At 43.1% G+C, this 25,461-nt stretch overlaps 1 protein-coding gene across 1 annotated transcript in view; it reads left to right on the top strand.

Moving 5' to 3' along the window:
- The window catches only part of MAP4K5 (mitogen-activated protein kinase kinase kinase kinase 5), a 686,515-nt gene that overhangs the window by 235,912 nt on the left and 425,142 nt on the right, over window positions 1-25,461 (top strand). The window contains exons 9-11 of the mRNA XM_078659722.1: window positions 1,666-1,797; window positions 1,984-2,046; window positions 3,986-4,067. Coding sequence (XP_078515848.1) covers window positions 1,666-1,797; window positions 1,984-2,046; window positions 3,986-4,067 — 277 coding nt within the window. The remainder of the gene's footprint in view (window positions 1-1,665; window positions 1,798-1,983; window positions 2,047-3,985; window positions 4,068-25,461) is intronic.

Genomic DNA, 25,461 nt, shown 5'->3' with positions numbered 1-25,461 from the left:
ACCAGGACCAGCCCCTGATTCCTGTAAGAGAATATGCTCCTCTCTATAGTTTTAAAAGCATGTGGGTGGAAACACTTGACATTCCATTTCCAAACACATTCTTTTAAAGCTGTCCAGCCTCATCATACTACATCTAAATGGAGGGATAATTGAAGCGGTCAATATTATTTCATAATTTTTCTTCAAAATGTGCGGGATAAAGTCAGGGGAGTGTTTCCATATTAACAAAAATGGTAATGCTAGAAAGGATACAGTTTTTAATTGTAAGTTTATACTAAAAAATGGGAATTTAAAAACATCATATTTGGCACGTCCTCGTTCCTTCTTTTAGTATGGGTCTCTAAATGCACAATAGTTATTTTTCTAATTTGTTGGACAGAGAATGTGTACTTTACAACTTTTTATTCTTTGTAGTATAGGCTTTATGCTTGATTCGGTGTGTTATTGCATGTTTGCACATTGTTGCATAGTTGTGTCATTCTTGTTTTGTTTGGGATACAGATCTGCTTCTGATACCATAACACCTCTCTGGTGGGAAGTAAACCCACATTAGCTTGAATGGGTATTTGAAACACCTCAGAAAGCTGACCAATTTTGAGTGCAGTTATAATGTGTTAAGCAGCATGTTTTCGGAAGAGTCTGCAATACGAATACACTTCTCATCAATCAGAGACCGGGGACAAGGTTTGAAGACAAGCAATGAAATCCTGCAAAATCTGATTAAACTTACTTCCAACGGTCCACGCCATGTAGAACAAGAACCAATACTAGATGACAAGACAGGAGGCTAACCCTGACAATTGATTAGTCAAGGGAATATTGTAAGCTGGATGGCAGTAAGTGATGAGGAAAGTGACATTACAGTTATGGAAGTCAATACATTGTACCACAAGGGGCGCAAGTATTTCCAAATTAAGTATTGTTGTAGTATTTGGGAGGGTAATAGTCTGACAGTTCTTAATGTACCTCTACTGACTTGCCGGCAGTTCTCTCAAGGAGCAAGCTCTGAAATGACGCCTCCCACAACTGGCCTGGAATTCTCTAATGGCTTTAGGCAATCATTCAGATACTGCCATATTTATGTAGAATGCAGACCTGAATTTCAAACCAATGTTTCCTGATAAACCGACAGGGTTGAAAATCTGTTTATTTCTGGGTGTGATTTATGAGGACAGGTGGAGTTAAATCAGTTGAGTGTCTTTAGGTTTCCTGAGGAGGACAAGTCAGATTTCTTCAGCTTCTGACCCACAATTACATCTACTCACGAGAGTAGAAGGAAGTAGCCGGCACTACACTTCTCTTGCAATGCTGAAACTCTGTGTCAGGAAGTCTTTCTATACTGGATTATTTGTTTTTTGTTGGCGACAGGATTCCTGATTTTTATTCAGGGGTAAAAATGATTCCAATATAAATAAAATCGTCATTAGTAACCATTATCACAGTTTTGAGCAGCCTCCCACTTCACATAGTGTGTATGATTTAAGGACATTATGTCAAAATATTTTTCCTGTAGGGTCTTTTCATGGGAAATAATTTGTTGGTGCTACGCTTAAGACTGCATTTAAATATTGCACTACAGCTGTAATTCTTTTCTCCAGGTTTACAAGAATAATATGTTCATGTATATTCAGTGACTTCATGTATGTTGGAATGTTTAATATTTAGGATGGCACCTGAAGTGGCAGCAGTGGAAAAGAATGGTGGTTACAACCAACTGTGTGATATATGGGCAGTCGGGATTACAGCAATTGAGCTTGCTGAACTTCAGCCACCAATGTTTGACCTTCATCCAATGAGGTGAGTGTACTAGTACAAATTTCTTTAAGATGGAAGGCATGGAAACCACTTCGACTTGGATTATCCTTTCCTAAAATATGGATTCTATAATTGTTTTGAAGGTCTGCTGTAAAATGCATCACGTTCTTTTGCACAATTTTGAACGTTATGTATTTAAAAATGAATATTTTTCTCTTTCCCATTTAGAGCTCTGTTTTTAATGTCCAAAAGTTATTTTCAACCTCCAAAACTGAAGGAAAAAGCAAAATGGTGAGTCAGTTAACATGCTATGATAAAAGCTACATTATTTATTACTATCCCAACAGTGGGAAAATATTCTTTACTGTGCTGTTTTGTTTTTGTACCTTCATCTTATTTTTGATCCCCTACCTGTACTATAACTGATCAATGCAAAAAAAATTATGAATGGTTTATTGCATGTAAATAAAACTTTGAGGTGCATTTTAGTAACTCTTTGGTTTGGATTATTTTTTTAATAGTAGGTTTATTAATTATGAAATTTGAAGACCCAGAAAGGAGAATAATTACCATACTCATCCACTCTTACACCTGACAGTCATTTCTTAATTGAAAGGACCATAATAGAATGCCTTTGCCAGAGAAAAGCACAAGCTGGCATAGAAGGGACAAAAGGACAGGATTTATGTAAGAAAACAGACACAATAAGCAACAAAGGATAGGCATTACACATGCAGTTGATAGTTCATTCCCTATCCCTTCAAAAAGCTCTTGTTGGTATTTTTTGGCAAATATGGCACAATGCCCTTTCAAAAGAATACAATTGGAATGTGGACCATCGCACTCCTGGGTGATCCGTGTAATCCTAGTGATGGGTGCCTGATTTGGTAATCCTCCTGGGCATGAGGGTACAAGACAATGAAAGTAAACGCAATGGCTCCCGTGGGAGTAGCGTCCCCAAATCGGCTCACCTTGTTAAATTTTCAATAATTTATATACCAGTCATTCATTTTATTTTTGCATTCTTTCATACTATTGAATTCATAGTATTCATGTATCAACTTGTTCCGCCCAATGCATTTCGGGCTGTCGCCCTTCGTCCAGCGACTTTGATTCTGAAAATATGAAAATAAAGCAGGTTGTACTAATAGCACAGGATGAACATCTTACGTATTGACATGGCAGGCAGTGAAGGGTGAAAAACCGTAATAAAGAGTGAATGTGAATCCGAAAAATGTGTGTGGCATGACTACCAGGTCGGTCAATGCTGGGTGAAGACTGCTGGGTTCATCCATGAAAGCTCCCAGAGTATCTATTATTTTCCTACAAACCATGTTTTAACCCCCAATTTTAACCCCCAAACGAGAAGGAGCCACTAATGGCATCGCCCCGGTAAACACAAGAATCTGGAATCACGTGGGACAACCGTACTGACTGTACTGATGTTAGAAGCTAGCCTTTTCACTTGCTTGGGTCTATGCATTATTTTAGCACAGACACCATGGCAGTGTTTGACAGTGTTTCTAACCGAATTAACTTGAAGAAATTACTGTTTTATCTCATTGTAAGTAAATTTTAGTGATTACCTCATCAGCAAGGCCTCAACCTTGAGCTTAGAATTTCTATTTTTATTTTGTGCAGAGAAAATGATTATCTGAAGTGTTATATGTCCGTGATAATTATATATGAACAATATAGTCTAACTGCAAGTGTTTATCGCAGGAATTTCTGGATTTTAAAATGCTAAGAATTCAAGGTGTAATCGGTTGAGCTTGAACTCGGGGCAAAGCTAACATAACAAGTATTGGTCATTCAGGAATAGAGGAAATTCAATCACAACTGGGGGTTTTGTTTTCTCCAGACACCGACAACAACCCTGGATCTGTTTGTCCAATCGAAATAATAACTGAATATTTGTGGTATTGATTATGACACACTTGGTAGAATTTGGACTGTAGGGCACTCCTGCACCTTTCTTAACAGGAATATTGGAATGCCTTTAGACAATCGCCAAATACAGTTTCATGTTTTGTGTATTTTTAAATTTGGTTTAAAATTTTCACGAAGTCCATATTTACTGGAGTACTTCTTGATTCTTTAGACGAGAGCAATTTGATTATTTACTAAAGACCCTCTTGTTGTGCAGCAAACAATTTCTCTGCACAGTCATTTGATCGGCTTAACCGTCCAAATTACAATGTTTTACACTATTTTTTTAATTATTTTAAAGGTCAGCAACGTTTCATAATTTTGTCAAAGTCTCATTAACAAAAAATCCAAAGAAGAGACCAACAGCTGAAAGACTTCTAACAGTAAGTGCTTGTTTGTAATACTTGAACATGTTTTCACCTCGCTGGAATTAAGGCATGCAAAACGTTGAAGTATGGAATGATGAGCTAAAAACAAGCAGATAATTTTTATAATAACAATGTGCATTTAGAAAGTGTTGTTAATATTTGATCATATTGTTTCTAATTTTGTAAAATAAAACATTCATTTTTTTATGTAGTGCAATTGAACTAAAATGTGTTTTAGGATTAATTCTATGGCACACATTCCTTTTGTAACCATCTGCCATAAGTATTCAGCTAAAACAACAAACATTTATGCACACACACTCACACGCACACACGTGTTACATAGTGACGGTCGCCACTGTGTAATTGCAGTTAGGACCGGTTTCAAAGGATTTTTTGTTTTGCTAATAACTTTGGCTACATTTACTAATCTTGACAACTTTCTAAAAAAACGTTTAAAAAAAAGTCCCTCCATCTCTGCTCATTTCTGGAAAGTTTCAGAGTGATCCGCCAGGTGAGGTCCGGAAGAAAAAAGGAGGGGAGGGGTCCCCAAAATGCTGTTTCCCCATGCAATATCCTATAGGAATTTTTTTGTCAAATATTTTTAATAATCGCAATACATTCCAATCGTAAGATGCCATCCAGAAGCTATTTCCGTATTCGGCATTCCCTTATTTCTCATGGAATTCCTCTTCACAGATTTATCGGCATGTATTACTAAGTATAAGAACTAATGTAACTCACATATTCCCCCTCAACAACACCCTCCCTCCTTGCTACTCCCCCCCCCCTCCCCTGCATATTCTAAATTCTTGAAGTCATCTCTAAAGATGTCACTCATTCTTTCAATTCTGACTGCCTGCGACAGCCGGGCATGCCATTGTGTCAGACAGGGGCCTCCCTCTTCTTCCATGCTGCTGCTATTGCAAGCTTTTCTGCTCCTAGGTCAGTTTTTGTTTGAAATTTCAAAAATTAGTCTTTTAAGCCCAGTAGAGCATAGTCCGGGATTTGGTACCCCAGGATGTCTTTAATGTGAGCCAGAATCTTGGACCAAAAGGAGCGGATTGTTGGGCAGTCCACTACATGTGGTGAAAATCGCCCAGCACACCACAGTCCCTCTAAGATAGGTCTGACATATTGGGTACAAATCTATTCAATCTGGTGGGGTATAAATACCAATTTTAAAGTACCTTGTAGTGGGCTTCCTGTAGGCCTAAGGAGCGATTGTGACAGGCTATATCCTGCCACAAGGACATCCAGTATGTCGCGTCCTAACTCTCGCTCCCAAAAGGTAATGTGACGTGGTTGCTGGGAAGGTGGTGTATGGAGTAGCAGGGCATATAGGAAAGATGGGAAACAACCTTTACAACACAACTTTTACAACGCACTACCATTACAACGAAATTTTTACAACACAAAAACCATTACAACGCATGTATTTACAACGCATGTTTTTACAACGAAGGTACCTTTACAACGCATACCATTACAACGCAAGTATTGGTAAGTATATAATTATATTTAAAATGATATATGTTTGGGGTTTTTTAGGGGTATTTTTATAATTATATTTAAAATGTTATATGTTTGGTTTTTTTTTAGGGGTATTTTTAGAGTTCAGGGTCAGTTTTCAGTTTTTGGGTAAAGGGGTATTTTTAGGGATCAGGGTCAGTTTTCAGTTTTTGGGTAAAGGGGTATTTTTAGGGTTTAGGGTCAGTTTTCAGTTTTTGGGTAAAGGGGTATTTTTAGGGTTCAGGGTCAGTTTTGGGTTTTGGGTTAAGGGGTATTTTTAGGGTTCAGGGTCAGTTTTGGGTTTTTGGGTTTTGGGGTATTTTTAGGGTTCAGGGTCAGTTTTGGGTTTTGGGTTAAGGGGTATTTTTAGGGTTCAGGGTCAGTTTTGGGTTTTGGGGTAAAGGGGTATTTTTAGGGTTCAGGGTCAGTTTTCAGTTTTTGGGTAAAGGGGTATTTTTAGGGTTCAGGGTCAGTTTTCAGTTTTTGGGTAAAGGGGTATTTTTAGGGTTCAGGGTCAGTTTTCAGTTTTTGGGTAAAGGGGTATTTTTAGGGTTCAGGGTCAGTTTTCAGTTTTTGGGTATTTTTAGGGTTAAGGGTCAGTTTTGGGTTTTTGGGGTACAGGGGTATTTTTAGAGTTCAGGGTCAATTTTGGGTTTTTGGGGTACATGGATACAGGGTTAAAATAAAATAAAATAAAATTAAATTTAAATTAAATAAATTAAATTAAATAATATTAAATTTAATTAATTTAAATTAAAAAAATTACTATATACTAAATTAAATAAAATAATATATTTAATATAATTTAATATAATTAATTTAAATTAAATGAAATGAAATTAAATTAAATTACATTAAATTAAATAATATTAATTGTAATTAATTTAAATTAAAAAAATTAATATATATTAAATTAAATAATATATTTAATTAATATAATTTAATATAATTAATTTAAATTAAATGAAATGAAATGAAATTAAATTAAATTACATTAAATTAAATTAAATAATATTAATTTTAATTAATTTAAATTAAAAAAATTAATATATACTTACCAATACTTACGTTGTAATGGTATGCGTTATAAAGGTACCTGCGTTGTAAAAAGATGCGTTGTAAATACATGCGTTGTAATGGTTTTTGCGTTGTAAAAATTTCGTTGTAATGGTATGCGTTGTAAAAGTATGAGTTGTAACGTCATACATCCAGGAAAGATATAGTGCCCTTAGTTGCCCTTGCCTCCTTCACAAAGCGCACTACTTGAGTGAGCTCCCTAGTTGCCGCCTCCGGAATTTCTGGGTGTAGCGCCCAGTGACGTAGTTACAAATAATGGAAGTGCTCGGCAACTGAGAGCCGAAAGTCTCTTTGGTAGTGCTCAATGGTAAGAATGTCCCAATTGCGAAATAGGTATGATAATATGAGGCATCCCTCCTCCCTTCATGCATCAGATGAGTCTTTTTGTAGCGCTGGCAGAAAGGCCGGATTGTGGTGTATTGGGGTGAAATGGGAGGGAAATGTCATCCACGCGGACATCTTGACCACCTCATCCCAGGCTTTTAGGGTCGTTCTCGTGAGTGTGCTTATGTACGCATTGAGGGGGCGGTCCACCTTTTGGTTTCCATAATATATCACATATGACTCTTCCCGCGATCGCCCTGTCCATATGGAGCCAATGCTTATATGAGACTCTGACCATTCTGTAATGACGTGTAATTGGGCGGCTTTATAATCGAGATTAAAGTCCAGAAGCGCTTTACCCCATTCATCTTTCGGACGTATAAGCAATTTAAAGGGGAGGCGGGCTCTTTAATTTTGCCAGATGAACCTTGTTAGCAGCGTTCAGGTGTGTTCAGCTATCCCTCTCAAGGTCAATTGGTAGGCTTTTGAATAGGTGGAAGAATTTCGGTAAGACCACCATCTTAATCACGTGTATTCTACAAAGCCGTTACAAGTACATCAGGGCCACCACTTAAGGTCAATCTGCAACTGAGATGGGGAGGGTAATTAGCCAGGAATAGACTAGAGATCTTTGGAGTTAATTTGATGCCAAGATAGGTAAGCTTCTTCTTCACCCACTGAAAGGGAGTCACAGACACCAACAACCCCATCTCCGCGTCAGCTAGCATCAAATTAAGGAGGTAGGACTTAGATAAGTTAATACGAAAGCCCACAACTTTTTCAAAGAGTTGGAGCTTTCTCTGCAAATTTATTCGGGAGCTTCGTGGGTCTGTGAGGATTAATAGAATGTCATTGGCGAATAGTGATATCTTATGTTCCACTGAACCAAAACTGATACCTTTAGTCACCTGGTTTGCCCTCATCTTCGATGCGAGGGGCTCTATGCTGAGCGCGAAGAGGATGGGTGAAGCGGGCATCCTTGTCTCGTTCCCTTCCCCAGATGAAACTGCTCTGAGCTCACTCCATTAACAATTACTCGGGAGCAGTGTAATTGGCCCGGACATATGCTATAAAGGCGTCATAGAAGCCAAATTGCTTCAGGGTGTGGAACAAAAAGGTCCAGTCCACCCTTTCTTTCTCCACATCTAGACCAAGTATTACTGCTAGGATATTTTTTTTTTGGTAGCCTAGCCTTCTCGATCAGATGTGTCATCCTCCAGACATTATCATGAGTCTGCGACCTTTAAAGAAGCCTGATAAATCTGGGTGAAGCAGATCAGGCATCTGTCCTCCAGTCGCGAGGCCAGGATTTTGGACTAAAGCTTTGCTTCGAGATTGAGGAGTGCTATGGAGCGATAAGAGCCACACCTCTGTGTGTCCTTACCTGATCACGGTATGACAGTGATGAAGGCCTCCTTCTTTGTAGGGGTTACTCTTCCAGTCTCTGCAATATGATTAAAAAGAGAGGTTAGGTTCTGCGCTATACGTTTTATAAAATTGCGTAGTCAGACCGTCCGGGCCGGGGATTTGTGGAGCTTCAATGTATCTATAGTCTGTCTCATCCTCACTGATGGGTTCCCCAAATTTTTGATTTTGGGTTTGTAGCACTCGTGGAAGTTCCACTGTGTGTAAATAGTCAAGATGATATTGCGAGTCGACTGGATTCACTGTGTAGAGCGTTTTTATAGAACTGCCCAAAGACTCGTGCCTTTCTTTGGTCTGAGGTTTCCACTTTTCCTGTATGGAGGTGTATGTCTCCTATGTATTCTTGTTCCCTCCATATCCTTAACTGTTGTGCTAAGTATGCCTCCACCTTGTTGCCATATGGGTAGGTTGTTTGCTTAAGCTGGAGGAGTGTCAGTTCTGCTCTGTTAGCATAGATTGCATTAAGTTTCCCTTTCACGGCTGTCACTTTCCGTTGGAGGGATAGTGTTGGGGTCAGTTTATGGGCCTATTCTAAGGTGCGTAATTCTCCCTCTTGGGTTAATCTTTCCCTGGTCCTCTGATTATTTAGTGTTGAGATTAACGCAACACATTTGCCTCACAGGACCCCCTTAAATGTGTCCCAGTTATTGGCGGGGAAGTATCCTGGGACTTATTCAGCTGGAAAAATTCTCTAATGCTCTTGTAGAGCCCGTCTCATAACAATCTATCTCGAACCAGAGCGTGGGGAAAGAACCAGCGCTGGTATTTAGGTGGGGGTTGTTTCACTCAAGGGAGTTGACCACCAGCGTGTGGTCAGAGATAGTTATTGAGTGAATCGTTGCTTCCCAAATTTCTTGGGCAAGGGCCTGGCTACGGAACACATAGTCTAACCTAGAGTAAGTATGGTGGACATTAGAGAAAAAAGAATAGTCCCATTCTCTGGGGTGATGCTCCCTTCATGCATTGAGAAAACCCAGATTGTGCATTGCTTGTTTCAAGCCTTTTGAGAAGCTACCCATGTGCATCCTGTGGGGGTGGGTACTATCCATGCCAGAGTGCCATGTAGGACTAAAGTTTCCCATGAGAATAATTTCTGCAAAGCCCCCTAGTAGTGTCAGTAAAGTTGATATATGGGCTATGTGATTGGCGTTTGGTGCATAAGTCACTGCGATAGAGCATATTCTCCCCCAAATACATCCTTTCACTAGGACCACCCTCCCCACTTTACCCGTTTTGTAGCCCTCCGGTTGGAATTTTAGTGTGGAGTGAAATAGGAGCGCTACTCCATTGTGTTTCGTAGAAACGAAAGATTTGTATATCTGGGGGTACATTGTATGTTCTAGCCAATGGTTCTCTGACCTTTTAAGGTGGGTCTCCTGTAACGCCACAATATCATAATGCTGGTCTAGTAAATATTTCCACATCTTATGCCGTTTGGTCGGTACATTAAGCCCCCTGACGTTCCATGTAGCTACCATTGTGACAATTGGGAGTTCTCCTGTCTGACTCTTCTCTTCTCAGTGCATATCCTCCCCTCCTCGACCCCCGCTCTCTCCCCAACCCAGGCACCTCTCCTCTTCGCACATTACCAGTCTGAGAATTTTGTAGCCATTGTCTCAAGTTACTGGGTGATTCCTGAGTACCTGCAGACAAAAAAAAGAGAAAAACAACAACAAAATAAAACTGGCAGAGACAACCGGTCACGGATCTGATCCATAGATATGGTAGGTGAAAGTTATGGGAGGTGATTCGGACCAAAGTCGCTACCATGTCTGTAGTGTTGCAACTGCATGCAAGGGTCCATATCAGTGGCTATAATGTGGTATGCAACATCAATCTGTCTAGTGATGTTTGCAATAGGTTCGAAAAACTCGAGGACTGTGCTGGGGCAGCACCGTCCATAGCAAATATAGATAAAGTGACATGTGGAGTGGTGATCATTCCTTCTTATAGTGTACAATCCAATTCGAGCTCTGTAGTGTGATCGTATTAGGCAGGATTTAGGTGACGTCATTGTCTCACCCGATCAGCGTTTCCTCTGTTTGGGGGCTACTGGGAGAGCCATGGACCTTCTCCCTGGGACCCGGTGGAATCTGCTCCTGATACAACAGATTTGCCAGGTATGTTTCACAAGATTTGCTTGGCCCTCACAGGGGACAGAGTTTTTTCTGGTATTGCCACTGGAGTAGCCCCTGCAATTGTAGTCTCAGTGGCATCCCAGGCTATCCGCCAACCCCTCTCTATTCCAGTTTAGTCCCCAGCTCAGTGTGTGGTGTCGCCGCCCCCTCCCGGGGAGCCTGGACTGTTATTGCAAGTGTATGAATAATAATAATACACTCTTTATTGATTGGTTTAAAAAACCATTTACAATTTAAAACATGACTAAATCGAACGATAAAAATTACGATAATAAATGGTGAAAACTGTGGATTTAAAATTACTAAAGATTAGGGGAACCATTATGGGCTAATAATGTTCTGCTGGGAGACATCGCTCTGGCTTTCTGATGTTGTGGTCTCCGATTTGGATGTTGAGTCTGTTAACTTGGCCGCCATGCTAAGATGAGGAAGGGTTGGAACGTGGTTACGGCTTCCAGGATGAAGGACGGAGCAATAGAGAGCACATGGGGTGGGTTTTGAACAAGAAAATAAGCACATGAGAGAGAAAGCAAGTGGATGAGGAGAAAGCAACATGGAGCATGCAGGGATGGTATCTGGGGAAAAGCAGGATACGAGGGAAAGAGCAAAAAAACACAGGCACTCTTGTGTGTTGAAAAAAGAAAAAAGTAGTTCCTTGAATGTGAGCAGTGGATAATAGAAGTCACCCAGTCATAAGGATCGTAACAAGGCAATGCACCAGGGAAGGGACAAACAAAAGGAGGAAGGAAAGCCTTTGAATAAGAAGCAATCAAATGAACATGAAGAGAAAGCCGACCAATAGTAATCAGTGGGCTGGTTCAAGCCCACTTTAAGTTTTTGGTGTGGTCCACAAAGAGGTCTTCTGCAAATAGACATCTTAAAACTGTCTTTAGGTGAGACCTAAAATGGTGGATGCCTGGCTGTAATCTTGCAGGTAACCACAAAACGCTGTGAGTATACCGACCTACCCATCCAGTCAAACAATGATAATCTTTGACCAGCTACATCCTGAACGACCCGTCATAATATTATCGGAGGAGCATAACCATTGAAGCCAGTCAGAGCTCCTGAAACAGCAGGCCCTTTGCACAATTCTGATTGGCTGTCATCAACTTATAATCAATATATTGTATTGTAATTGCTTTTATAAATATTGCTTACTAATACTGATGAGGAGTTGGAGCCCTTTTGGGCAAGTAAAAACGTAATCCAGAACCTGAGGTTACTGGTAAATGTATATCTTTTATTTTTATTACTGGGCTTGTCTCAAAAGAAAGAACCCCCCATGCATTTCTCTAGCTTGTTTCTTTCAAGTGTGCATGCTAGAGGAGAAAGGCAGGGGCAGGTAGGATGGCTGAATGAATTGTTGAAATGATGGAGGAAGATTAGAGTATTGATAGGTTCCAAGCAAGTTGTTATCAGTTTCTGACAAAAGGATTTAGGCTTAGGCAGTTCACACCCGTACATATAGGGGTAGGTCGGGGGCATGCAGTTCTGTGTAGGAGCAAGTTAGAGGAGCTGAGACTGCCAGGGATGGTGGGTATTTGTTTATGGTGACGGGAAGCTTGTTGAATTTGATGTAGTATTGAGTAGATAATCTATTTTATTTAACTTATCTATCTATTATTTGTAGAGAGTACTGTTGGAAAAAGAGGTGTCCTTGTTCTAAGAATCCAGTAAAGGACCACATGCACTCCATTGTTAGATAGAAAAGCTAGTTTTCAAGAGCCTTGTGAAAGTAAATGTTGAGAGTGCTGCGATTTGTATAGGTATGGAAGTAAGTTCCTTAACTTAATAGTCCTAAAAGAGAATGTTCAGGCTCCACAGTGAGCCTTCTTAATCTTTGCACCTGAAGAAACTAGCATTCTAGATCAGGCTAAGCGGGAACTTAGTGCCAACTATTATGCCCAAAGTGAAGAGGTATTTCGACAACAATGCCAGAAGATATACGAAGAAAGTAACTTCACAGGGAGATTCCTAGCCTGGCAGGTTAAGGAACAAGCTGCTGCTAACCTGATAAAAGAATTAGAGTGCCCATCTACTCATGCAGAGACGGTTGATCCGGTCAAAATAGGAAACATAATGCTTCATCACTACAATGCTATCTATAGCCAGCAACACAGCGTAGATCACCGAAAACTAGAAACATTTCTATCCAACTATGCATTGCCCTCGCTCTCTGAAATTGAACAACTAACTATGGCGAGCTCTTTTTCTATGAAAGAATTAGTCAGTTATTAAGGATCTTCCTAATGGGAAGGCCTGTGGCCCAGATCGGTTCCCCTCAGAATTTCTGAAAGTATTTTTCTGTGTTTTTGCTGACTTATTTCTTGAAGTAATACATTTTATGTTGGAAGGAAGCACGATACCAGATTCCTTCAGACAAGACAATGTTGTGAGCTTTCTGAAGAAGGGGAAGGACGCCAGGGATCCAAATTCGTATCGCCCAATAACATTATTGAACTCCGATTATAAAATAGTAACAAAACTTGTATCATTTCGCTTTAATCAGTGCACAGCCGATCTGATCAGAATGGTTTCATTGCGGGCAGGCAACTTGTTACAAATACTCACTATTTGATTGAAGCTTTGGATTATTTTGAGACATGTGGGATCCCGGCTTTGGTTTTGTTATTGGATGCTAAAAAAGCTTTTGATTTGGTGGTTTGGGAGACACTATTTATTATTTTGGAGCACTTTGGTATTTCTGGTAAACTTCTATCTTTAATTACGTAACCTCTATACCAATGCCAAAGCTAATATCATAAATACTGCAATGGTGGGGTCGATTTCAGTTAAATGTGGCACGAGGCAAGGGTGCCCATTATCTCCAGTCCTCTTTGCTTTTTTTATCGAGCCTCTCGCAGTCGCATTGAGGAACTGTGCAGAAATTTCTCCCCCGATTCCATTAATGGCCAAAGTGAAACTGTACGCAGATGACACTATGCTTATCATTAAACCAGAATTACGAACTCAAGCCAAAGTGTTTCAGATTTTTGAGGACTTTGAAGCTTTGGGGGGATATCGTATAAATAAAAAGAAAACGGAAATATTAGTCTGTGGCGGTAAAACTCCGGAATTGCATCCTGATATACGCAGTTGTTTCAACACTAAGTCCAAAAGATATCTCGGCGTCTTTTTTTCAGCGTCAGTTAAAGATTTGTATAAATTAAATTTTGATCCTCTTCTTCGGATAGTTCAGGCATTGTTTCTTCGCTGGAATGCTTTGCCATTAACCATTTTGGGTCGAGTAGCCTTGATTAAAATGTCCGTTCTCCCCTTATTTAATTTTCAGTTTTCAACTATTTCATGTTTCTTACCGGGTTCTTTTTTTTCTAGGGCAGAATCTATGTTCTCGGCCTTTCTCTGGGCAAAGAAGTCACCATGCATTGCACTAAGCACGTTATATGAGGATTTAGTTCAGGGAGGGCTCGCCATGCCAAATCTCAGGGATTATTATAATGCATACTTTGCACAGTACTTATCAAGATTTAAAGGTCAAATTTATTGTAAAAAATTATATATTAATTTCTTTTTCAATCGAATGTGCACAGAAACTCAGATACCAGCCCCTCTGCAGGTCCTTAAATCTCCCAAATTTGTCCGTTACAAGTCGTTACTGTGGTTTAAAAAAAAAACGCCAGGCTCTGTTTAAAAGATATTCAGTTCCCCCTATTAATTCAACTACTTTACTGTCAAGTATTCTCCCATTGATGGGGGTGGTACAAGGTCCAGATTTAGCTGGTAATTGGGCTGGGGCAGGATTTTCTAAAGTTTCTGACTTTCTGAGAAATGGAGTTTGGATAACCTCGGTGGAAATGTCGCAACTTATCCCTAGGAACTTTATGTTGTTCAGGTCCTACAATATTTTGTATAAGCTTCTCGTGCAACTTGACACTGCGCAGCTAGGTCAACCAAGTCAATTAATTAATGAACTTTTAGTCATTGAACTTGACAGAAAACCTGGGGAATGGAGGCGTTGTCTAGCTCAGAGTAGGACAGCCGACGTAATGGCAGGAGCAGGAAAACCACGCAATGCCCTTGAATACTTGGGCAGTTATTAATAAATTTAATTTTAGCACATTGCGTGGTGCTAATTGGCGCAGAATGCTTTTTTTCAGTAAATGGCTGCTGTATCGTACACCTGCCTCCATCTCTAAAATGTACTCTAACTCTCCAGCACACTGTTTTAGATGTATGCACCATTCTCCAGCCAACTGGTCACACGTAATGGTTTACTGTGTCAAGATTATGAAATTTTGGGAAGAAATTTTTTCCTTTTTAAAGACCGAATATAATGTTCGAGGCATGTGGGCTGCTAAATTCATATCTTTTGCATTAGATCGCCGCCTAGTGTTGGGTCCGGATGATCGCACATTGTTGTCCTGGAAGAGTCTTCGAAGTATCCTGAGATAGGTGGCTCCTCCCCTGGACTACAGTGCGCATGGGCATCGGCTCCATCCCCAGATTGTTTTTTTCCGCCATTGGGTTCGGATGCGGTCTCGACGTCTCTCTGTCGGAACCGAGAAAACTAGCTTTTTTACGGCCAAAAGGCCTTAGATTCATTGCGTCGGTATTGTTTGCTTACGGTCTCGAGTTCTTCCGTCTCTTTGAGTCGGAATCTACGGAGTCGTATCACTCTTCGGACATCGAGGCCTTCTCATCGCAACCCGACCGCAACTTTTCGCCATGGAGCGGAGCCCGTTTAAGTACTGTCCCGTCTGTGGGTCAAAATACCCACATATCGATGTGCACCCGGTCTGTAACAAGTGCCTCTCGCCGGACCACAACGAGGACAACTGCATGGCCTGCTCCAGATTCAGGTTAAAAAAAGACACTCAAACTTCGGCGCGCGGTGCGCCTTGAGGCCAGACAAGCGGCCCCGGATCCAGAAAACATCTTCGGCGACCAAGAAGAGGAGGGCCAGAGCCATCATCTTCAAATCTCACCGCCCGCGACGGACATCGAGGCGGATCCGGAAGACGACGACGGAGTCGTGGGTCAAGGCCTTGAATACGTCGACGAGGTAGGGGACGTCGAAGAAGTTTATGGGGCCGCGGAAGATAGCTCAGGGGATGAGCTATGCCCCGAAGGTTACACGGATCAGGCTCGGGTCACGGGATCGCCAGTCGGCCTTACCCAAGACCCCGCACCGCAAGCCACGGCCCCGCCCTCAGGCCCGGCCACGGACATACTTGCTGCGAAGCCCGTATCGAAACCGAAACTGAAACAAGCGGTATCGACTACACCTAAAATGGCCGACCCGAAACCGAAACTTACGGATTCGAGCGTTCCTAAGATGGCGGCCGCTACACCAAAAACACCAAAACCTGCTGCCTCATCGACTCCGTCGACCTCCGGTCCACAGAAGTCGAAGAAAACTGTCGATTCGACGGTGTCGAAATCGTCGGCGGAGGAGGTTTCCTCTAAGACGGGAGTTCGGCACGGGTCGACAAGTGCGACGCCGTCTAAGCCCGCCAAAGCCAGCGTCAAGACTCCGGTGCCGACTGGGACATCGTTAGTCGGACGCGTGGTGGAAACGGAGCCTGCAAAATCACACGGATCGAAAGCTGGAAGCTCAACACATCGGTCCAAAGACTCTGTGTCCACGGCTGCAGCATCCACGTCTAAGACTCAAAAGGGCCAACAAGACGTCGGATCCGAGGGCAGGGTGAAGGCCTCCTCGTCGGCGCCAAGTGTCGCTGTGAGTGACGCGTCCCCCATCGTCTCTTCGCTACAGAGGATTCGGGAGAAGGCCTCTGCGACGCCGGCTCCGACGCCGTCGCACCAGAAGCCGATGGACTTGCCGGCAAAGCCTGCAGGCAAACTTCTCTTCATTCTGCCGCCAAAGGAGGCACCGAAGGCCTTTACCACAAAATCGGCGCCAAAGACGTCGGAATCATCAACGTCTGGAGCACTTTCAGGTCGACTACTGGACTCAGAAGAAGATTCTGAGCGTTTTATCGACGCAGACACGGGCAAATTGACCCTTTACAAACGAAAGATCACTTCACAGCCAGTGGACTCTTATGTCATCCCACTAAAGAAGAAACGGCTTGCTCAGGACGCTTCAGCCCTGATGGAACCTATACAGCCTCCTCCTAGAAGGAGCCCAACACCTTCCCCAGAACACTCTGAGGGTGAGGGATATGGAGAAGATGACCAATACACTTTCCCCATCAATGACCCTGATGCACAGCAGGATTCCTATGACGACATAGGTGACCAAGACACCCAGAATGTGGGGCAGGACCCACAGCCTTTCATTGCACGTGCATCCCCAACAGAAGATTCTGCAGGTTTTCACGCACTCATTGAACGGGCAGCTGCTAATCATGATGTGGACATGCATGCTGACCCAGTTGAAGAAGACTTTCTATTTGACACTTTTTCAGTCTCTGAAAGGACAGTCAAGACACTGCCTATGCTCAAAGGGGTCCTTAAACATGCTGCGGACATCTTTAAAGAACCAACCAGGGCGAGGGTGGTCAATCCTCGCATCGAAAAGAAGTACAGACCAGCGCCTGCAGACCCTGCATATATTCGGGGACAGTTGCCACTTGACTCCCTTGTGGTCGCAAATGCCCGTAAACGGGCGAACTCCCAAACAACGGGTGAAGCTCCTCCCCCAGACAAGGAGTCAAAAGTGCTGGAGGCAGGGGGCAAAAGGGTAGCTGCGCAGGCTGCCAATTTCTGGCGTATTGCAAATACACAAGCACTATTGGCACGTTATGATAGGGCGCATTACGACACCCTAGAGCAAGTTTTACAACACCTGCCTCCGCAGTTTCAAGAGCCTACCAAACTGCTTATAGAAGAGGGCAAACTAATCTCCAATGCAGCCATAAAGTGTGCACTTGATGCCGCAGACACGGCGGCTAGGGCTATTAACACTAGCGTCATGCTGAGACGACAAGCGTGGCTCCGCATATCGGGGTTTAAACCGGACATTCAGACAACCATACTCAATCAGCCCGTCAATCCTGATAGACTGTTTGGTCCTGATGTTGACACCACCCTCGAAAAGATTAAGAAAGACAACGAAACAGCTAAGTCTATGGGGGCCCTACAATCACAACAGTTCCGGGGCAACACTTTTCGTCGCTCAGGTGCACGTGGAGTCACCAGAGGACAGATGGGTCAACAGTCGCAATTCTCTAGAGGTGGAGCACAGTCCTCGTACCCCAAGCAGAACAAAGGGGGTAATCGAGGAAACAACACCAGAGGACATGGCAGAGGAAACAACAATTCCCGTTCCTCTGCCCCAAACAAACAGTGACTCTCTGTCACTGCCCCCCGACCATTTAACACCTGTCGGGGGGAGACTCCAGCAGTTCCTGCCAGTCTGGACAAACATCACCACAGACAGGTGGGTACGAAAACTTGTCCAGTACGGTTATTGTCTAGAGTTAAAGTCCACTCCACCCAACATTCCACCAAGGCAACGGCCTATGTCCGCAGAGCATTTGCACTTATTGCAGCAAGAAGTAGTGGTGATGCTGCAAAAAGGCGCAATCAAGCTCGTGCCAGTGGAGGAGGAAGGCACAGGGGTGTATTCCCTGTACTTCCTTATTCCAAAGAAGGACGGATCTCTCAGACCCATTCTGGATCTGCGTCCCCTCAACCTGTATATACTGTCAGAACATTTCCATATGCTAACACTGCAACAGATTCTTCCCTTGTTAAACCAAGGGGACTTCTTAGCAACCTTGGACCTCAAGGATGCTTATTTCCACATTCCACTACACCCGTCCCACAGAAAATACCTCAGGTTCACTATCCAAGGCAAGCATTATCAGTTCAAGGTCCTGCCCTTCGGAGTGACCACAGCTCCAAGAGTGTTTACCAAGTGTCTGGCGACAGTAGCGGCGCACCTCAGGAGGCAGAACATCCATGTCTACCCCTACCTAGACGACTGGCTCGTTCAAGCCAAGTCGGAACAACAGTGCGCCGCGGACATGTCGTCTACCATTCACCTCCTTCACGACCTGGGCTTCTCCTTGAACTACCCAAAGTCGCATCTTCAGCCGGCACATGTCCGGCAGTTTCTAGGTGCGACGATCAATACCCTGACGGCCATGGCTCAGCCGAACCAAGTCAGGATAGACAGCATGCAGTCTCTAATCCAAAAGTTCAGACCACAACACTCGCTCCCAGCGAGAGTGTTCATGCAGTTGATTGGCATGATGGCCTCCTGCATCTTCATAGTCCCTCACGCACGTTTACATATGCATCCGCTCCAGGAGTGCTTAGCAAATCAGTGGACACAGGCTCAGGGACAATTAACAGACCTCGTGTTGGTTACCAGTCGGGCGTACGACTCTCTGCATTGGTGGAATCCACACAACCTTTGCAAGGGCCGACTGTTCCAGGAGCCAGTGCCACAGATTATCCTGACAACGGACGCGTCTCTCCAGGGATGGGGAGCTCATCTGCTCACTTACACAGTGCAGGGACTATGGACGACGCAGCAACAGAAGATGCACATCAACTATCTGGAACTGATGGCAATCTTCATGGCGCTCAAGTCCTTCAATGTACATCTGTGCAACAAGGTAGTGTTAGTCCGGACGGACAACATGACCGCGATGTACTATATTCAAAAGCAGGGGGGCACCCACTCGCCACAGCTGTCTCATCTGGCTCAGAGCATGTGGAAGTGGGCCATTCAGAGGAACATTTTCCTCATGGCAGAACACCTCCCAGGCAAGGACAATCAGATGGCGGATCTGCTCAGCAGATACAGCCATCAAATGCACGAGTGGGAGTTACACCCATCAGTACTCCGCCCGTACTTCCAGCAGTGGGGTCAGCCGGAGATAGACCTGTTTGCCACAAACGAAAACGCAAAATGCCAACACTTTGCCACCAGGTTCCCTCACCCACAGTCGCAGGGGAATGCGATATGGATGAACTGGTCAGGCAGATTTGCGTACGCTTTTCCGCCAGCCCCTCTGATACCGCTGGTGGCAAGAAAACTAAGGCAGCACTCGATGACACTCATCCTAGTTGCTCCAACGTGGGCGCGCCAAGCATGGTACACCACGTTTCTAGAACTCTCGGTGGTGCCGCATCAAAGGCTGCGCCTCACGCCCAGACTTTTGACGCAGAACCATGGAGACATTCAGCATCCAGATCCGCAACAGCTCAACCTGGCGATCTGGCTCCTGAAGTCCTAGAGTTTGGATACCTTCACCTACCTCCAGAATGCATGGACATCATCAAGGAGGCGAGAAAGCCTACTACCAGAGCATGCTATGCTGCAAAATGGAAGCGTTTTGTCATTTACTGTACGGCTAATAACATCGACCCGCTAGATGCATCTATCTCTAACATCATTTGCTATCTGTTACATCTTTACAAGTGCAATCTAGCGTACACTTCCATTCGGATACATCTATCCGCCATAGCAGCTTATCTTCAGAACAGGCAGCATCTCTCTGTCTTCAGAGTGCCTGCCATTAAGGCTTTTCTTGAAGGTCTGAAACGAGTCATTCCCCCAAGAACACCGCCAGCTCCGGTGTGGAACCTCAATGTGGTCCTCACCAGACTGATGGGACCACCTTTTGAGCCACTACACTCGTGTGAACTCCAGTTCCTAACGTGGAAAGTAGCTTTCCTAATAGCTATTACGTCACTGAGGCGTGTTAGTGAGCTGCAAGCGCTCACAATACAAGAGCCATTCCTTCAGATTCATCCAAATAGGGTGGTACTGCGTACTAACCCCAAATTCCTTCCGAAGGTGGTGTCACAGTTTCATCTCAACCAAACTATTGACTTGCCTGCATTCTTCCAAAACCCACAAACGGTGGCGGAAAGAATGCTTCATACTTTGGATGTCAGGAGGGCATTGATGTACTATATTGACAGGACACAACACTTTAGGAAAACAAAACAACTTTTTGTTGCCTTCTCGCCACAGCACAAAGGCAACCCTATTTCCAAAGCAGGAATAGCCAGGTGGATTGTTAAGTGCATCCAAATCTGTTATCAGAAGGCTAAACGTACCTTGACAATACCCCCAAGGGCGCACTCCACACGCAAATTGGGGGCATCTATGGCTTTCCTGGGGAACATTCCTTTGGAAGACATTTGTAGAGCAGCCACGTGGGTTACACCACATACCTTTACAAAACACTACTGTGTTGATGTGCATTCCAAGCAGCAAGCAGCTGTAGGACAGGCTGTTCTCAAAACACTTTTTCAAGTTTCTGCAGCTGGCAGGGGCAACCGCCGCTAATGGAGGGACTGCTATATATTCTATGCAAAAGATATGAATTTAGCAGCCCACATGCCTCGAACTGAATATGCTACTTACCAGTATGCATCTGTTCTTGGCATGTAGGGCTGCTAACATTCATATCGCCCACCCTCCTCCCCGGTGCCTGTCGCAGCTGCAGACATACTCTTGCATTCAATCATTAGCATGGACATCCTTTACACTTTACACTCCATCTCTGCCACAATGGCGCAAAACAATCTGGGGATGGAGCCGATGCCCATGCGCACTGTAGTCCAGGGGAGGAGCCACCTATCTCAGGATACTTCGAAGACTCTTCCAGGACAACAATGTGCGATCATCCGGACCCACCACTAGGCGGCGATCTAATGCAAAAGATATGAATGTTAGCAGCCCTACATGCCAAGAACAGATGCATACTGGTAAGTAGCATATTCAATCACGATCGAAGTGAACGAGAAATTAATTTTGTATGGTTTTGACTCTGATCTTGCATTCTCCGATCAGATAGCTAAATTACTATACATTGCTATGGCAGTGGCCAGATCTCTTCTGCTACAGCAATGGCGCGCGAACAGATTCCATCTACGTATGAATGGCTACAAAAGATGAGACGAGTTAAATCCAGTGAGCAAATTTATGCACCAAGTGTAGGGGGGATTAGAAGATTCGATAAGATTTGGGGGACATTTTTTGATTGAATCAGAGATGAATTGCCCCCTTTCCTTTCCTTTTTTTTGTGCTGTGCTACAATGTTTTGTTTATAGTGTGCTGCTTTAGTTAAAAAAGGCTTTTGCTGGTACTTTTATGTTAAAGAAATGATGTTGGAATGTTAATTTGTAATGACATTAAAGGACTTCAATAAAAAAAGAAAAAAAAGAAACTAGCATTGAGATGCCAAACATAAAGGAGGCCCAGTTTTCCAGAAGCACATTGACTGATGCAGAGACCCATAAACCTCACTCACCCATGTATCAATTTGGAGCATATGTAGTCCTGGCAAGAAGCTACAAGGTGCAGTGCATCTAAGAAGAATAAGACTACTATGTAAAGCAGCATTCTGGATCACCTAAATTTGTGCAATCAAAACTGTGGAAAGGCCCACATCTGTAATGCGACCATTGTCCAATGTACCTAGGATAATGCCTTGGATGATGGTTTGTGGAGAATTATTCACTCCTTGCAGGTGTAAAAGATAGCAGTTAGCTGTGATGTGAGTATTTTGCATGTCCAGCAAACACTTGTCATCAAACAAAAAATACCAGGCGTTCGACAGTGTGAGTGAGTGGGATGCATAGAAAGCAGATCCCAGCACTGATCCACTTCCCACGGATGAAAAAAAAGGCTGATGGCTGGCCCTACTCTTGCAGCTAACCGCGAACTGCTGTGCGATTACTTGCCTGCCATGCTTAAAAAGCAGTAGTCTTATGACGCAGGAGGAGTGCGCAGCAACTGCATAATCTATCCATCGAAACCCAGTTTTATATAGCGCGAACTTGACCCGAAGGTAACGGGAATACACAAGCATCAGTTGCATTACATGAGGACACATGCCTTTTTTGGTAGGCACAGGGAGATTAAGTGATTTGCCCAGAATCACAGGATGTTGAGCGTCCTTGCCAAGATTTGAACCCGGTTCCCCAGATTTGAGGTCGGCCGCCCTAGCCATTAGGCCAACTCCTCTCCCCTGATTGACTGATGGCCGCAAATCTAAACTGAAAGAGTTGGTGTCATCAACACTTATGATTGTCTGTCTGTCTGTCTGTCTATCTCTTTGGTTATCTATTCATTCACCCATCCTAAGGGGTGTCATGGTGTATGTTCTTCCTACTAGTTCACATGCAACTAACTAGATCTTTTATGAATTAATTACTGCTCTTAACCCTTTGGGAGAAACACAGTCCAACCCTAGTAATCCATAGGGAAATGTTACATGGTCAAATGTGTGTACCTTTTGATCTGAAGTCACTGACTGTACTGTATGCGTTGTTACGTTTAGTAATGCATACTTGGCATTGCTGTGCAAATACACCCTGCCACCCCCTTTTCCTCCTTAAAGTAAAACTGAAGCATCTTTTCTTCATGTTGCCTCTAGCTTCAGGTCCTGTATGCAACATGTTGCAGACTGGATGGTTATCAACTCCCTGAAACTAAATGGCGACAAGACTGAGGTCTTGGTCTTTGGGAAGGACCAAGATGTCTGGTCGAAGGAGTGGTGGCCTTCCTCTCTTGGCACCTGCCCCACTCCCTCTCAATCTGCCAGAAATCTGGGTGTGGTGTTTTATACCTCACTCTCGATGTCTCTTCAGGTGAATCGGACTGTTGCAACCTGTTGGGGTGTGATCAGGACGCTCAATAGAATTCGCAGCTATTTGTCTCTCCAAGCACGCAAGCAGATTGCAGTCGCCCTTGTTGGTTCCAGGTTGGATTATTGCAGCTCTCTCTACATGGAGGCCAACAAGGGCCTTATACATCGGCTGCAAGTCGTGCAGAATGCTGCTGCACGTTTTGTCCTAGATCTCTCTAGAGCTTCTTCTGCTACTACTGCGAGGAGAGACCTTCATTGGCTGTCTATTCAGCACAGAATCCATTTTAAGATTCTGTGTCTGACCTATAGAGCTCTCGAGGATGGACCTAAGGGCGCTATTAGCTCCCTGCTTACTCGTTACCACCCTACAAGGTGTCTTCGCTCTTCGGGACTATTCCAGCTTGTTGTCCCTCGTTTCAAGCTCACCAGATGGGGAGCCAGGGCCTTTTCTGTTGTCGCTCCCCAGCTCTGGAACATTTTGCCTATGGAGATTAAGACTCTACCCTCTTTAGTTTTGTTCAAAAAGGCATTAAAAACGTGGTGCTTTTCAAGGGCCTACACTGGCTGAATTGTAAGGTCTTTGTTATGAGCTGATTCTGTAATTGGGCGCCTTGATGCCCACTGGGCTAAGTCCGCGCACGATAAGATCCCTTTTATTATTATTACTTATTGAACGGATACACCCTTACCCTGGGATTGATAGCAGTCCTGGTCCTAAATAGCTTAGCCATCGAGGTTAGGGAAAGCCTTATTAGCCAACTTGTCATTGATGGTGTAGAGAAAACTAAATATAGTTTGATTTGTGCTGCAATGCCTTATTAACAAAAGCATGCCCTATATGTACATATGTCTAACATGACATTATAAAACAGGCTTAGGCACAGTGCACACAATAGCCTGATGAATATTGCGTTGGTTAAACACCTTAATGTGCTGTGTGTTTCTCAGTAGATGCCTAAGCTTTCTTGAGAAAAAGCTGATTATTCTCTACAATGTGTTGTGTTGAGTAGTAGCGTCTTTCTTTGACATGTCGTCCCTAGTCACACAGGGCCATGATGTGTACAGGTAGATTAGCGACAATTCTATGACTTGGTTCACAAGACCCAGGCAGCCTTGAGGCTCTACATGATTTCACCAGCTATTAGTATATTAGTATTTAACACCAGTATACTCCAACTGCTGTTCACGTATTCTCAAAATCTCACAAACAGATGTTCGGTGATGAGGGATATCTTTTCTGAACAGCTCACCTCAGAGAAGCACGATTTGACTTCTTCTTAACAATTCTCTGGACAGTTACCAAATAAAGGCAGAGTCTTTGCTAACGAAAATAAATCTTCATGAACCTGCATCCAGGTATATGATCTGGGTTGTACAAAGTCCTTGCTAATAGTTTAACAATTCTTAGAGTTTATGGAGTGTTGCTAGATACAGAGATGGAGACGGCTTTCCCTCTCAAGAAAGGAGCACAGGATACACTGAATATAGTTCCAATGTCTTGAACAGATGCTAAACTGATAGTGAAAAGGTTTCTGTTATGAGATCTCCATTGATATTTATAAATAGTACCACATGTCTGCAGAATTTTAGATCACTGACAAAAAATACTGTTCTCTACTAATAAAATACAATGTTTTAAAATATTCCTGTTTCATTTCAGCATTACCTGTTTCTGAGGAAATACAATCCGAATTAGAAATGTGTCTATATTATAACAAAGTAAGGCTGAATCAACCCTTTCATAATTATTTTTAAAACAGAAAAGGGGAAAGAATTTAAGGCAGATGATGCCCGATAAGTTACAATAGCACGAAATTGGAAATTGCTACTTCAAGAGAGCCAATAATCTTGCGTTCCTGTATTATACAGCATTAGCAGTTTAAGTTTCTTTATTTGTGTGTTCCAATAAGCAGGATTTCCAAAGCAGGAACCTATTTGGCTTCTCTTTATTCTCCTGAAAGATGGCTTCAAAGAAGGAGGCTCTCGAAATTACCCCAGAAACATTGAATTTCTCCAAAAGAATCTTCTCATGAAGAGAAGCCCAAGTTATCTACCTGTCAAATGAAATTATCTTTTATCCAGCTGTAGCACTGATGAAGCAAACGTATTACATTACTGTTATCTGAAAAGAAGTTGCCCTGCTTTTTAGCCAAATGTTACTCTCCCAAACATCATGACATCCCAGACAGGGATGCACCTGTGAAGTCTCCATTTGAGAAATGTACGCATACTTTAACTACATTTCCTCCATGGATTCTACCACTAAACAACAATATGACTCTCCATAAGGTGTTAGCCAGGATTGCTACCGAGCTCTGTATTCCTTTACCATGCACCAATTCTGGTTGGCATTGTTCATTAAGATGCTTTAACATAGTTTACCAT

The sequence above is a fragment of the Lissotriton helveticus genome, chromosome 9 (genome assembly GCF_964261635.1).
Source record: "Lissotriton helveticus chromosome 9, aLisHel1.1, whole genome shotgun sequence".
NCBI lineage: Eukaryota > Metazoa > Chordata > Amphibia > Caudata > Salamandridae > Lissotriton > Lissotriton helveticus.
The sequence above is the reverse complement of the archived record's forward strand: the minus strand, read 5'-3'. Positions and strand labels throughout refer to the sequence as shown.